This window comes from Thalassophryne amazonica, chromosome 3 (genome assembly GCF_902500255.1).
Source record: "Thalassophryne amazonica chromosome 3, fThaAma1.1, whole genome shotgun sequence".
NCBI classification, from domain to species: Eukaryota; Metazoa; Chordata; class Actinopteri; order Batrachoidiformes; family Batrachoididae; genus Thalassophryne; species Thalassophryne amazonica.
In genome coordinates, this window is record NC_047105.1 from 12,525,769 (window position 1) to 12,541,918 (window position 16,150).

Below are 16,150 nucleotides of genomic sequence, written 5' to 3' on the forward strand. Positions count from 1 at the left end.
ACTAAATATTTATGTTCATCTTCATTTCAGATTAATCTGTATCTCAAGATGGAGAAAAAGCCCAATAAGAAAGAAGAGCTCAACATCGTGAACAATGTTTTAAAATTGGCGACAAAGCTGATGAAGGTAAAGCTGAGTTTCCTGTTAGTAAATTGTTTTTGGCTTTTATTTGAGTAATTACTTTTGTTGTATTTCAGCTAGAGCCTTTTCCTCATTTGTTTTTGGAAAATATACATTAGACCCACAAATATTGTTTCTAAACACATTTCATACATTTTAATAATAAATTCTTAAACTATAACAAGGAAGAAGTTGTGCACGACATCTTCACCCACATTTTATGATGGTGTGACCCGCTATATCAGTGAAGTGGAAATAAATAGAACTTGAACTTAAATTACACTTAAATCACTTTCTACACCTTCTTATTGTCTCGGAACACTGCCAAATATTTAGCTATACTGAGAAACATAAAACTTTATTGTATTTTAGGGCGACTGCAGTTTAGCTAGAAGTTTCTGATTTCAAACTTGGAATCTGTGGCATCCTCAAGGGAGTGCGCCATATCTCAGAGGAGCTGTTTGAGTTTTTGTCTGCTCAGGTTGTCAAAATTAGAAGCGCATACTTTAAACGGTCATGTACTGGACAGTCGAAAGTAATTAAAAAGATTATTTTCAGTGGCAGATCTTGAGCTGCTAAGCAAAGGTGAGTTAAAATATAGAATGTGATCAAATACAGGGAAATGTCTTGCATTAACAAAGGTCGATTGACCAACGCTGCTGTATACAGAATTGGGAGATTTTCAGTGTTTAAAATAAAAATTGTCCATTAAAAAGAGCGTGGTTAGCATCAGTTCTGGGGACGCTCTGCAGCGTGCGACTCGGGCAGCTCTACCTGGCTTATGTTTGTTGAGTCTAAATGTGAGATTAGAAAGTATATGCTTGAAGGCAGTGGTCACAATGGAATCATTAAGCTTTATTCTTGTGAATCTTGTGCTTCTGATCCTCTGCGTCAGTGTGATCTGTGGATATAATGTTGAAACCTGTGGATGCCCTGCCGGGAGAGTGATTCTCAGTAGAGACTTGCTTCTGTCTTTAAGAGCCACAACCCATGGTTTAATACCACAAAACATCCCTACTGAGATTTTGGCGAGGAAAGCCAATCGAAGGAAAAGGGGAAGACGGGGTGGATTGAAACGCAGATGAAAAAAATGAATCTAAACAACCATAGGAAACTACCGGCTTTACCGACAGTGCTTCTCTCAAACATGCAATCCATGCGCAATAAGCTGGATGAACTGGAAGCATGGATTCAAATGAACAGCGAGGGAAAAGAGACTTGCATTCTTGCTCTAACTGAAACGTGGCTTAGTGACTGATCGAGAGGAGGAGCTGCAACTAGGAGGCTTTGGAAGCCCTTTTCGTCTTGACCGCTCTTCCACGGCGTGGAGGTGGCGTATGCATTTACGTGAACCAGCGCTACTGCAAGACTGTTGTCGTTCGTGAGAAGATTAGCACTCCTGACATTGAGCTACTCACTGTCTCGCTCCGTCCATTCTATCTCCCGAGAGAATTCCAGCAGCTGTTTGTCACTGTTGTGTACATACATCCAAGAGCCAATGCTTCCACAGCAGCTCACGTGATCGCTGACTTCACGCACAAGTTGGATACCATCTCCCCGACGCTCCTAAATTAATTTTTGGGAATTTTAACCACTGTTGCCTTGAGAAAACACTTAGAACATATGAGCAGTACATATCTTGTGCAACTACACTAAAAAACACTAGAACAGACCTCTGTTATGGTTCTGTATCTGGTGCTTATAAGTCTCTGCTCCTGCCCTCCTTTGGTACCTCATATCAAACAGTGTGTGTATCTTATCCCATGTACATGCCCATTTTTAGACGGGTAAAGCAAGAGGACAAAACTGTCAAATGCTGGTCATTGGACAGTATTATTGCACTTCAGGGCTGTTTTGAGTACACTGACTGGGGTTGATTTTCTGAGTGGTGCAGTGATATTAATGAATTATGTGATACTGTCTCTGCTAATGTCAGTTTTTGCGTAAACTCTGTAATTACCACAAAGTCTGTGATGACATTCCCAAACAATAAACCCTGCATAACGAAAAGCCTAAAGGATGTCATAAATAGGAAGAAGAGAACCTTCTATTCTGGAAACCTCATAGAACTGAAAGAAGTGTCTAGGGAAGTTAAGAATACCATCAGGAAGGCAAGGTGGGAATACAAGACAAGAGTGAAGCTCATTTTAGTAGTGGGGATATAAGAGAAGCCTGGAGGGGAATTAAAATTATGGCCTCACTTAATCAGTCCCCATCAGATAAAACAAATTTACAGTAGCAGGGATAAATGACTCAGAGCTGCCTAATGCACTCAATGTGTTCTTTTCTAGATTAGAAAAATCTGACTTTTTATAGGATATTGTTTCTCTCAAACAATCTTTTGCTCCTTCAATGGACATTGACATTAATCAAATCAAATCAATTTTATTTATATAGCGCCAAATCACAACAAACAGTTGCCCCAAGGCGCTTTATATTGTAAGGCAAAGCCATACAATAATTACGGAAAAACCCCAACTGTCAAAGCGACCCCTGTGAGCAAGCACTTGGCGACAGTGGGAAGGAAAAACTCCCTTTTAACAGGAAGAAACCTCCAGCAGAACCAGGCTCAGGGAGGGGCAGTCTTCTGCTGGGACTGGTTGGGGCTGAGGGAGAGAACCAGGAAAAAGACATGCTGTGGAGGGGAGCAGAGATCAATCACTAATGATTAAATGCAAAGTGGTGCATACAGAGCAAAAAGAGAAAGAAACACTCAGTGCATCATGGGAACCCCCCCAGCAGTCTAAGTCTATAGTAGCATAACTAAGGGATGGTTCAGGGTCACCCGATCCAGCCCTAACTATAAGCTTTAGCAAAAAGGAAAGTTTTAGGCCTAATCTTAAAAGTAGAGAGGGTGTCTGTCTCTCTGATCCGAATTGGGAGCTGGTTTCAGAGGAGAGGAGCCTGAAAGCTGAAGGCTCTGCCTTCCATTCTACTCTTACAAACCCTAGGAACTACAAGTAAGCCTGCAGTCTGAGAGCAAAGTGCTCTATTGGGGTGATATGGTACTATGAGGTCCCTAAGATAAGATGGGACCTGATTATTCAAAACCTTATAAGTAAGAAGAAGAATTTTAAATTCTATTCTAGAATTAACAGGAAGCCAATGAAGAGAGGCCAATATGGGTGAGATATGCTCTCTCCTTGTAGTCCCTGTCAGCACTCTAGCTGCAGCATTTTGAATTACTAACTGAAGGCTTTTCAGGGAACTTTTAGGACAACCGATAATAATGAATACAATAGTCCAGCCTAGAGGAAATAAATGCATGAATTCGTTTTTCAGCATCACTCTGAGACAAGACCTTTCTAATTTTAGAGATATTGCACAAATGCAAAAAGGCAGTCCTACATATTTTTTTAATATGCGCATTGAATGACATATCCTGATCAAAAATGACTCCAAGATTTCTCACAGTATTACTAGAGGTCAGGGTAATGCCATCCAGAGTAAGGATCTGGTTAGACACCATGTTTCTAAGATTTGTGGGGCCAAGTACAATAACTTCAGTTTTATCTGAGTTTAAAAGCAGGAAATTAGAGGTCATCCATGTCTTTATGTCTGTAAGACAATCCTGCAGTTTAGCTCATTGGTGTGTCCTCTGGCTTCATGGATAGATAAAGCTGGGTATCATCTGCGTAACAATGAAAATTTAAGCAATGCTGTCTAATAATACTGCCTAAGGGAAGCATGTATAAAATTAATAAAATTGGTCCTAGCACAGAACCTTGTGGAACTCCATAATTAACCTTAGTCTGTGAAGAAGATTCCCCATTTACATGAACAAATTGTAATCTATTAGATAAATATGATTCAAACCACCGCAGCGCAGTGCCGTTAATACCTATGGCATGCTCTAATCTGTAATAAAATTTTCCGGTCAACAGTATCAAACGCAGCACTGAGGTCTAACAGAACAAGCACAGAGATGAGTCCACTGTCTGAGGCCATAAGATCATTTGTAACCTTCACTAATGCTGCTTCTGTACTATGATGAATTCTAAACCCTGACTGAAACTCTTCAAATAGACCATTCCTCTGCAAATGATCAGTTAGCAGTTTTACAACTACCTTTTCAAGAATGTTTGAGAGAAAAGGAAGGTTGGAGATTGGCCTATAATTAGCTAAGATAGCTGGGTCAAGTGATGGCTTTTTAAGTAATGGTTTAATTACTGCCACCTTAAAAGCCTGTGGTACATAGCCAACTAATAAAGACAGATTGATCATATTTAAGATCGAAGCATTAATTAATGGTAGGGCTTCCTTGAGCAGCCTGGTAGGAATGGGGTCTAATAGACATGTTGATGGTTTGGAAGAAGTAACTAATGAAAATAACTCAGAACAATCGGAGAGAAAAAGTCTAACCAAATACCGGCATCACTGAAAGCAGCCAAAGAGAACGATATGTCTTTGGGATGGTTCTGAGTAATTTTTTCTCTAATAGTTAAAATTTTATTAGCAAAGAAAGTCATGAAGTCATTACTAGTTAAAGTTAAAGGAATACTCGGCTCAATAGGGCTCTGACTCTTTGTCAGCCTGGCTACAGTGCTGAAAAGAAACCTAGGGTTGTTCTTATTTTCTTCAATTACTGATGAGTAGTAAGATGTCCTAGCTTTACGGAGGGCTTTTTTATAGAGCAACAGACTCTTTTTCCAGGCTAAGTGAAGATCTTCTAAATTAGTGAGACGCCATTTCCTCTCCAACTTACGGGTTATCTGCTTTAAGCTGCGAGTTTGAGTTATACCACGGAGTCAGGCACTTCTGATTTAAGGCTCTCTTTTTCAGAGGAGCTACAGCATCCAAAGTTGTCCTCAATGAGGATATAAAACTATTGATGAGATAATCTATGTCACTCAGAGTTTAGGTAGCTACTCTGCCCTGTGTTGGTATATGGCATTGGAGAACATAAAGAAGGAATCATATCCTTAAACCTAGTTACAGCACTTTCTGAAAGACTTCTACTGTAATGAAACTTATTCCCCACTGCTGGGTAGTCCATCAGAGTAAATGTAAATGTTATTAAGAAATGATCAGACAGAAGGGGGTTTTCAGGGAATACTGTTAAGTCTTCAGTTTCCATAGCATAAGTCAGAACAAGATCTAAGGTATGATTAAAGTGGTGGGTGGACTCATTTACATTTTGAGCAAAGCCAATCGAGTCTAACAATAGATTAAATGCAGTGTGGAGGCTGTCATTCTCAGCATCTGTGTGGATGTTAAAATCGCCCACTATAATTATCTTATCTGAGCTAAGCACTAAGTCAGACAAAAGGTCCGAAAATTCACAGAGAAACTCACAGTAACGACCAGGTGGACGATAGATAACAACAAATAAAACTGGTTTTTGGGACTTCCAGTTTGGATGGACAATACTAAGAGTCAAGCTTTCAAATGAATTAAAGCTCTGTCAGGGTTTTTGATTCATTAATAAGCTGGAGTGGAAGATTGCTGCTAATCCTCCGCCTCGGCCCGTGCTACGAGCGTTGTGGCAGTTAGTGTGACTTGGGGGTGTTGACTCATTTAAACTAACATATTCATCCTGCTGTAACCAGTTTTCTGTAAGGCAGAATAAATCAGTATGTTGATCAATTATTATATCATTTACTAACAGGGACTTAGAAGAGAGAGATCTAATGTTTAATAGACCACAGTTAACTGTTTTAGTCTGTGGTGCAGTTGAAGGTGCTATATTTTTTCTTTTTGAATTTTTATGCTTAAATAGATTTTTACTGGTTGTTGGTGGTCTGGGAGCAGGCACCATCTCTACAGGGATGGGGTAATGAGGGGATGGCAGGGGGAGAGAAGCTGCAGAGAGGTGTGTAAGACTACAACTCTGCTTCCTGGTTCCAACCCTGGATAGTCACGGTTTTGAGGATTTAAGAAAATTGGCCAGATTTCTAGAAATGAGAGCTGCTCCATCCAAAGTGGGATGGATGCCGTCTCTCCTAACAAGACCAGGTTTTCCCCAGAAGCTTTGCCAATTATCTATGAAGCCCACCTCATTTTTTGGACACCACTCAGACAGCCAGCAATTCAGGGAGAACATGCGGCTAAACATGTCACTCCCGGTCCGATTGGGGAGGGGCCCAGAGAAAACTACAGAGTCCGACATTGCCGGACTCTGTAGTTTTCTCTGGTCAGTAGAAATCAGGTGGAGGTGGGTGCTCTCCTCAGGAAGGTCAGCACTAGGAAAGCGTGTGGACCTGATGGCATCTGTGGGCGCATTTTACATCACTGTGCTGATCAGCTCAGTGGAATCGTGACCCAGCTTTTTCAAATGTCTATAGACCAGGGTCAAGTCCCCCAGTTATGGAAGACCTCAACAATTATTCCCGTCCCAAAGTCCACACGACCGAAAGAGCCTAATGATTTTAGACCTATTGCTCTTACTCCCCTGATGATGAAACTGTTTGAGAAACTTTTAAAAGATGTTATCTTATTTTATACTGCTGACAAAATGGATCCTCTACAATTTGCCTATCAGCCCAGAAAAGGGGTGGAGGATGCAAAAATATTTATTATTGACAAAGTTTTAAATCACCTTGAAAATCCTGGAACTTTTGCACGGCTTTTATTTGCAGACTTCTCATCAGCTTTTAATAAAATGCAACCACATGTTTTAATTGAGAGACTCTCTTCACATTTTAATCTACCTGATCAGCTGCTGGCAATCCTTCTGGACTTCCTCACTAACAGAGTGCAGCGTGTGCGGGTAAATGGGCAGATTTCTGATGCTCTTGTGTCCAATACCGGCTCTCCTCAAGGATGTGTACTATCGTCACTTCTTTTTATTTTGTACACAGACGGGTGTAGGAGCCCAAACAGCAACACACACTTTGTCAAATTCTCTGACACAGTGTTGCTGTCCCTTCTGCGGAGCGATGATCAGGGGCGTGGCTCGGCCCTGTCTTCATTTTTCACATGGTGTGATCAAAACTATCTGGACCTGAACGTTGCAAAAACAAAAAAAATCATTATAGATTTCAGGAAATGAAAGTGTGTTCATACTCCTAGCATCATTCATGATGAAGATGTCCAGATAGTGAAGCAATATAAATATCTGGGAACCATTTTTGATGCTAAATTGAGATTTGATGACAACACAGAGGCCATCTGTAAAAAAGCACAGCAGAGGATTTATCATCATCGCAGAGTCAGAGCTGCGTCAGTCACAGTCAATCAGAGCTGCGTGTCGTCAGAGCGAGCTGCAAAAAGTTTGTACCTGAGTTTTCAGAGGTGGTGTTTGTGGTTGCCATCTGCCACGCCGGTGTTTGCCAACCCGGACAGTGGGAATACCACCTCAACCGGCAACTTAGCCCCGCGACTGGACAGCAACAACGTCCGAGGCCCGCCCAACGTGGTGAATTCACTGAGGCCGCGCGCTGCGTCATTAGAGCCGCGCGTCACGAGTGCCGCTTCCCCGAGGCCTCGTGCAGCCACCGCGGATCCATCAGCGCGGAAACACCGAGGCCGCGCGGCACCAGCGCAGTGCAGATCCATCCCGGTGACAAACAACGCAGGCTGTTAACATCGGCGATCGACAAGCTGCTCATAAGCCGACCATGGGGCCTAAGAAGGTTCTGACAGCGGAGGAAGGTGACGATATTAAAAAATCTCTGGACTTTCTATCAGAGGAGATTTCTGTTGTGAAGCAGCAACAGAAATCAATCATGGATCTGGTGGAGGAGGTGAAGGCATTACGGCTCCAGAATGCCGAGAAAGACCGGCATCTGGTGCAGCTGGAAAATAGAGTGGCTGAATTGGAGCAGTACACCAGAATTAACGACGTCATCATCACAGGTCTTCATATCAAACCACGGTCCTACGCACGGGCGGTAACAGATGAGAGCGGAGGGGAGCCCAGTGAACAGGAGGTCAGCTCTGTGGAAAAACAGGTTGCTGATTTCCTCCTATCTAAAGGTATAGAAATGGATTTAAATAACATTGAAGCGTGCCACCCTCTGCCCCGGAGGAATGACGGTGATAAACGAACCGTCATCATGAGATTCATCAACAGAAAACACAAAACAGCACTGTTAAAACAAGGAAGAAAACTGAAAGGGACAAACGTATTCATCAATGAACATCTCACCAAACGGAATGCCGACATCGCCAGGAAAGCACGCTTCTTGAAGAAACAGGGAAAAATCCAGCACACATGGACTTCAAACTGTAAAATATTCATCAAACTGAATGGATCACCAGAACAAGCAAAAGTCATGGCAATAAGGAACATCGAGGAGCTGGACAAATATGAACAATAGTGTTTCTTAAAGCGAGGATCTGGACAAATATGACCAATAAGGTATGAGGACACAAACACATCACAACACCATGACACAGACCAGAGGAACCTATTCATCTACTACCTATTCATCTACATCTGGAGACAAGAAGGATATAACTCAAAGGATTGCTGATCATGGAAAAGTAGAACTGAGAACATTTAAATACACAGACCACAATGTACTGGACTTGGAGCACGATATAGACCCGGACAATAATTTCTTCTCAAATATCAATGACAGTTGTTGCTATTATACAGATGAACAGTTTAATCGGATCATTAGAACGGATAACAAATTATCAATAATCCATTTCAACAGCAGAAGTCTGTATGCAAACTTTAACAACATTAAAGAATATTTAAGTCAGTTTAAAAAAATATTTAACATAATTGCTATATCAGAAACATGGATCAATGAAGATAAAGGAATGGATTTTGAACTGGATGGATATGAATTTAATTGTGTAAACAGAAAAAATAAGAGTGGAGGAGGAGTGGCTGTGTATGTGGATAAGAACATGGATTATAAAATAGTAGACAATATGACAACTGTGATTGATAACTTATTAGAATGTATAACTATTGAAATATGTGAAGAAAAAAGCAAAAATGTATTAGTCAGCTGTATATATAGAGCACCAGGATCTAGTATTGAAACATTCACTGACTGTATGGGAAAAATGTTCTCAAAAACTAATCAAAAAACTGTGTTCATTTGTGGTGACTTAAATATTGATCTGCTCAATCCAAATAAGCATAAAATAACATGAATTTATCAGTATAATGTACAGTATGAGTTTATATCCAAAAATCACCAGGCCAAGCAGAATTACATCCCATAGTGCCACCTTAATTGATAATATATTCAGCAATGATATTGAGAATAACACTGTGAGTGGATTATTAATCAATGATATTAGTGATCATCTACCAGTTTTCATCGTTTATAATAGAAACCATCGGCGGAATCAGCCAGAGGAGAAAATAAAATACAGGCGAGTGCGGACAGAGGAAAACATGAACACACTAAAGAAGGATTTACAGGAGCAAAACTGGGAAAAGGTATACAGTGAAAGTGATGTTGATAGTGCATATGAAACTTTTTTACAAATATTTACATCATTATATGATAAAAACTGTCCAATTAAACAAGACTACAGAAAACAAAAAATCCAAGCTCGACCATGGATGACGAAAGGGTTACGAAATGCATGTAATAAGAAAAATACACTGTATAGAGAATTCATAAAACTAAAGACTAAAGAGGCAGAAAATAGATATAAAAAATACAAAAATAGATTAACTAATATTATACGGGTATGTAGGAAGGAATATTATAGTAACATATTATATAATAACAAAAACAATATTAAAGGAATATGGGATATATTAAATAGCATTATCAAAAATGGTAATAAAAAACAGAGTTACCCTCAGTATTTCATTGATAATAATGTCAAGAAGGAAAATAAGGATGAGGTAGTCAACGGTTTTAATAATTTTTTTGTAAATATTGGACCAAGCTTGGCAGAAAAAATTCCCGATTCCCAATCTGAGGATTGGGATAATAATCTTATAGAAAGAAATCCCTGTTCAATGTTCCTCACAGCAGTGGATGGAAATGAAATTATAGACATTGTGAATAATTGTAAATATAAAACATCTACCGATTTAAATGAAATTGATATGGTGGTGGTAAAACAGGTCATTGAATGGATTGTAGAACCATTAACATACATCTGTAACTTATCATTTCAAACCGGTAAATTTCCCAATCAAATGAAAATAGCTAAGGTTGTGCCGCTGTATAAGACTGGGGATAGACACCACTTCACAAATTATAGACCTGTTTCTTTGCTTCCACAATTTTCCAAATTATTAGAAAAGTTATTCAATAATAGATTAGACAAATTCATAAATAAACATAAATTACTTACTGATAGTCAATATGGATTCAGAGCACATAGTTCAGCATCACTTGCATTAATAGAATCAGTTGAGGAGATTACAAACGCCATAGACCACAAATTACATTCAGTTGGAATATTTATAGACCTTAAAAAGGCTTTTGATACAATTAATCATGACATATTAATCAATAAACTTGAACAGTATGGGATTAGGGGGTTGGTGTTGCACTGGGTGAGAAGCTACTTAAGTAACAGAAAACAGTTTGTGAAGTTGGGGGAATATACATCATCATGCTTGGACAATGCTTGTGGCGTCCCACAGGGGTCAGTATTGGGTCCAAAACTGTTTCTAATTTATATAAATGATATTGTCAATGTTTCCAAAATATTAAAATTAGTATTATTTGCAGATGACACAAGCATTTTTTGTTCAGGGGGGGATTTGCAGGAGTTACTGAGGAGGATCAGTATAGAAATGGGAAAATTGAAAATATGGTTTGACAGAAACAAATTATCATTAAACTTAAGTAAAACAAAATACATGTTATTTGGCTATTGTAATACAGACATACAGGTTCAGTTACAAGTCGAGGGGGTAGATATTGAAAGGGTACATGAAAATAAGTTTCTGGGGGTGATAATAGATGATAAGATAAACTGGAAGACTCATATAAAACATATACAAAGTAAACTGTCAAGAAGCATTTCAGTTCTAAACAAAGCGAAACATATTCTGGACCACAACTCACTCCGCATTCTTTACTGCTCACTGGTTTTACCATATTTACAGTACTGTGCAGAGGTATGGGGTAATACTTATAAAGGTACAACACAATCACTATCAGTAATGCAGAAAAGAGCTATAAGAATTATTCATAATACTGGCTATAGAGATCATACAAATCCACTATTTTTACAATCCAAATTCTTAAAATTCACAGACTTGGTTCATTTTCAAACAGTACAAATTGTGTATAAAGCAATAAACAATTTACGTCCAGCAAATATTAAAAATATGTTTTTTAACAGATCAGGGGATTACAGTCTGAGGGGGAAATTTAATTTAAAGCATCAGTGGGCACGAACAACATTAAAAGGTTTCTGTATTTCTGTCTGTGGGGTGAGGATGTGGAACAGATTGGGAGTGGGGCTCAAGCAATGTCCAAGCATGAACCAGTTCAAACAGCGGTACAAAAATATGTTTTTTTCTGGGTATAGGGAGGAGGAAGGGTAATGAGGGTTAGGGTGTTTTTGTTTTTTGCTTCGGCTTGTAAATATATAGTATTTTGTATGTAAGTAGGTATGTGTAGGTGTATATTTATGTTTGTGTATATATATGTGTATATATGTATATGTGTATATATGTTGATGTGTGTATGTATATATATATATGTGTATGTATATGTATATATATATATATATATATTGATATCGGTTTAGGTGTGTAGGAATCTATGTGTATATGTGGCAAAGGGTATTACTGGTTGTGGGGAAGAAGGGGTAGGGATAAATAAGCTGATGCTTCACCCTACCCCTTTTCGGTCATGTTGGGTACACAGTAGGAACTTTTTTGTTGTTGTCTTTACTGATCTATCTTGTAATTGTTGTTGTATCAAATGTTCGAAATAAACAGTTTTCATTCATTCATTCATTCATCTGCTGCGCAAACTTTGATCCTTTGAAGTGAGTGAGAGGATCCTCAGAGTCTGTTACTGTTCCTACATAGAGAGCCTGCTCACCTTCTCCTTTGTCTCTTGGTTTGGTTGTCTGTCTATGAAGGACAAGAACAGCCTGAACAATACAGTGAAAGCCTGTTCAAAAATAATTGGTGTCCAGCAGAGAGGCATGGCATCACTGTGGGAGAGTCGTGTCATGACAAAAGCCCAGCAGATCATTGATTTAGATCAGACGCATCTTATCATTAGGCTTTACACTCATGCCCTCTGGGCGGCGCTATCAGATGCCCCAGATGAGAACTAATCGCTATTCAATGTCTTTTATTCCTTCTGCGATTAGACTCCTGAACACTGGCTGAGGATTTTGTCCTTGTTTTTAACCTTGATTCTGTGATTGTTATTTAGCATATACCTATGTAAATGTTATGTCTGTGTTTTTATGGTTGGCCAGGGGGTCTGCAATGAATTGCCCTTTAAGGGACTAATAAAGTATTCTGATTCTGAAAATGATGACTAGTAGAGAGTCAGAATTCATGTTATTCAGATTACCCGTGAATGCAAGAAAAGACTAGATTTTTAAAATTTGACAGCAAGGCATGCCCCTGGACTCCCCTTGTAGTGGTGTTCCCCCTTGCCCCCACCACACCTGAAGTGAGATCTGCCCCCCTCTTTTTTTTAAAATCTGGAATAGCCAAAGTGAAAAACAGGGAAAAACTATAGTGGGGTTGTAGGGTGCATATGTGTGGTCCGAGGGGCCTCTGCCTTTATTAAATGCAAACGTGTGTGTGTGTGTCTTGGGGGGGGGGGGAGAGGTCCTCCAAGAAAAAAGGGATGCTAACCAAATGGCCAATAACTTGGATCTGATTGTGTCTGGGCTGAGTGATGCAGTGTTCCTGACCAAATCGAAGAGTTAGGACGCACTACCTCCTCCAGCCCTGCAGAAGCACGTGATTCAAGAATTACAGAAAGAAGAATTGTGACTCTTGAAGACTCAGGGGAGTGTCATTAAATACTTGTACTAGCATTGATCCACGGTTTAAGTACTCTTGTTGAGAAACTCCCTAATTCAACCCTTGTACAATACTGCTCCCATTTACATGACCATAATAATCTGATAACTGAGAGTAATCAGATCATGGTAATAATCTGATCGGACGCGTTTACATGCACGTAAGGAATGTGATAATAGGAAAACCTGGCTTATGATTTCAGTCCATTCGTCTGATCCCTTTTGAAAGAGAAAGTGTAGCTCCATGTTTTGAAGAAAAGGATCTCTCTCTCTCTCTCTCTCTCTCTTTCTCTTTCTCTTTCTCTCTCTCGTGTTGCTTTTAGACCACATCAAACTCTGCTCAAATCCGTCTTATATGTCTATAGATCTGCAAGAAATTTGCTCTTTAGCACGCACAGATGTAGAAGCACTTACACAGAAAGATGTTTTTATGTTATGGAACTTTATGATCTGATAAAGGCTGTTATGAATCCTGATGAGACAACAGTGCATCATCCTGCTGTACTTCTGGAAATGCAAGTGGCAAATTCTTTTACATGTGCAGATATAAAAGAAAAAAAATTTCAGATTGTGTACATGTACCAAAGAAATCGGATTGTTGGGGAGAAATGTAGGTGTGTTAATCCGATTTCTCATAATTGATTCGTGTCGTATTCTGTCTTTCCTCCACCAGGAGCTGGATGCTCCTTTCCGGCTGCTGGGTCTGACCGTGAACCCTCTGATCTATAACATCACTAAAGTGGTCATCCTGTCCGCTGTGTCTGCTGTGGTCAGCGATCTGTTCGGCTTCAACATTAGAGTGAGTACAAACTTATATTTGTTGTTGTCCTTTTGGCCACTCCCAATTTGTTCGGGGTCACCACAGCAGATACAGCCAGATCAACATTGGTATTTGCACAAGTTTTATGCTGGATGCCCTTCCGAAAAGGTCTCCCATCCAATTACTAACCAGGTCCTGCACTGCTTAGCTTCTGAGATCTGACAGGATCAGGCTTACACAGAGCAGACCAGCTGCCTTATTCACAACAGTACTATTTTTTTTTTTTTTTTTTTAAGTCCATGTGCATTTTTATACAGTGTTCAAAAATGGCTCCAACTGTTCCCAGTGTGGGGTGTAAGGAAATGTTAAGTGAAACCCCAGGAACAAAACATGTTTGGCTGCTCTTTGTCATAAATCTTGTGTCGCTGGGAGCCTGAAAACATGTCTGTTATGGAACAAAAACAACGTAAAATGTGAAGCAGATATTTTCTTGGCATTTGACACTTTTTTTTTTTTTTTATTCTGTGGACATTCTCTCATCTGATTTTTTTTTTTTTTTGCTCTCTCACTTTCATCAGTTACTATGAGGTGGAATCATGCAGCTTGAGTTTTTTTTATTATTATGTGCCTGTGTTTGTGTCAAATTTGTGGACATAATTAAATAGTATTTTTTTTTATTTATTGTGTGACCAATTCTCTTGTGTTTTTAATTTTCAGCTGTGGAAAATCAAGCCATAATGTGAAAACCGCCGAGCACCAGAGACTCTAGTTCCGGCTATCTGCCGCAGTCGGCTGTTCGTCTGCAAAACCTGTGCGAATCTACTGACAGTACATCTGTGCCTTCCAGCTGAAACGTCTTTCTAGGACTTTCACAAGCCTGAGATGCTCTGACTATCGCTCACATCAGCTTTTGTGGTGATTAACATTCCATTAACAGAGTGCCTAATATTTTTGACCTTTGAATGTCCCTCAGTATGCGGTTCAAGATGACTGTCAGCTTTTGTGTTCTGATGTCTGAGGCATTCTGATTTCCACGTGTCTAGTACAGATGTGTAGAAACAAATTCACAAATCAACCAGAAGAAAGCATCATCGGAGAAGAATGCTTCCAAGGAATTACTGGATTTCCACTGGAATGTACTGCACATTGTTACTATGACTACTGATGGGTCGTATCAAAGCAAGCTTTAACTGGTAACTAGTGTTACCCTTGATGATAACTGCTAACCAGTGGTGTTAACATGACTGTATATGATAGCAGTAACTGCTGTTAACGGCCTGTCAGTTATATTAAGTGTCTGTTACAAATAATAGTATGCTCTACATCTGGAAATCCAGCAATTCCTGAAAAACTTTTTTTTTCTTCTTCCCCTGTCAGAGTTTTCTTTATAGTCTCCACAGCTGCATGTCAGTGGTATTTGCATGTGTCTGTTTGTTAGATATTACAGTGTTTATGTGACTGTCTAAAATACAGATTTTAATCCAGATCTAAATTAATGCATTCTGGCTCCGGCTGTTCAGCCCTTGATGTGTACCTTTTTAAACTGTGGATCCAGATCTGGATTTTGTCCCAAATGTACTTTTGCACTTTTTTTTTTTTTTGAGCAGCCAGTTTAATTATTTCCAAATATCTCTTAGGCCTCAATTGCAGATTATAATGTAGACAGTTTGTACTTTTATTTACGGATGTTTCTCATCAGTTTAAATTAATTGTAAAACAATAAGATGTTTTTATGTGAATCTACATGAGTGGCCATATATTCATAGAAGTCACTTGGTTTTAACCTCCTGGGGGAAAATGTTTTTTTTTTTTTTTTTTTTTTTATTCTTTAGGCACTGCCATTCATATTTGACCACAGTGGAATAAAATAACTATGCACAGACATAGTTCAAAAAAATGTTTGATATCTGTGAATAAAGTGTTCCTCTTCCGTGCACGTTTGTTTATTAATTTATTCGTGCTCCCTTTGGCTCCTCCTCCAGGCGCCCCTTGAATAAACGATGCTGTCATTTGATACTGTCCGCGTATTCTCTGCTTTACGGTAAGAACACGTGACGTAGCAGCGCACCTCCAGTTTGGAAGGACACCAAGCGGCTGAAGCGCCTCAGGTCCAAGGACGGAGAGGAGCCTCAAACCGCGCACAGGTGCTCCCAGCTGGCGACGCGCTCCTCCTCACACACAGCGGGTACGAATACACGGTTACTTTAAATATTGCTGCTGCTTATTTATTTTTATTATTATTATTTATTTTTTTTTTTAATGATATGGTCGCCTGTCGGGATGCGTGTTTTTGTCCGGTGCGGAAGATGCGCAGCGCGTTTTCTCTGCAGGCTGTTGCGTTTAGTAGTAAACACTTTCCTGTGTCGCCTGGTGAAAACCTGTTCCTGTTTC

General features: G+C 39.5%; 2 protein-coding genes across 4 annotated transcripts in view; both read left to right on the top strand.

The window, feature by feature from the left end:
* Positions 1 to 15,693, top strand: part of phtf1 (putative homeodomain transcription factor 1) — a 44,590-nt gene extending 28,897 nt beyond the window's left edge. For all 3 annotated transcript variants that reach the window (XM_034165843.1, XM_034165844.1, XM_034165842.1), the window contains exons 15-17: positions 31 to 126; positions 13,673 to 13,798; positions 14,477 to 15,693. In XM_034165843.1, the coding sequence (XP_034021734.1) occupies positions 31 to 126; positions 13,673 to 13,798; positions 14,477 to 14,497 (243 nt within the window). In that variant the 3' untranslated portion in view covers positions 14,498 to 15,693. The remainder of the gene's footprint in view (positions 1 to 30; positions 127 to 13,672; positions 13,799 to 14,476) is intronic.
* Positions 15,694 to 15,788: 95 nt separating this feature from the next.
* LOC117506350 (6-phosphofructo-2-kinase/fructose-2,6-bisphosphatase 2-like) overlaps positions 15,789 to 16,150 on the top strand; it is a 60,270-nt gene continuing 59,908 nt past the window's right edge. The window contains exon 1 of the mRNA XM_034165845.1: positions 15,789 to 15,944. The gene's annotated coding sequence lies outside the window, so the exon portion shown is untranslated. The remainder of the gene's footprint in view (positions 15,945 to 16,150) is intronic.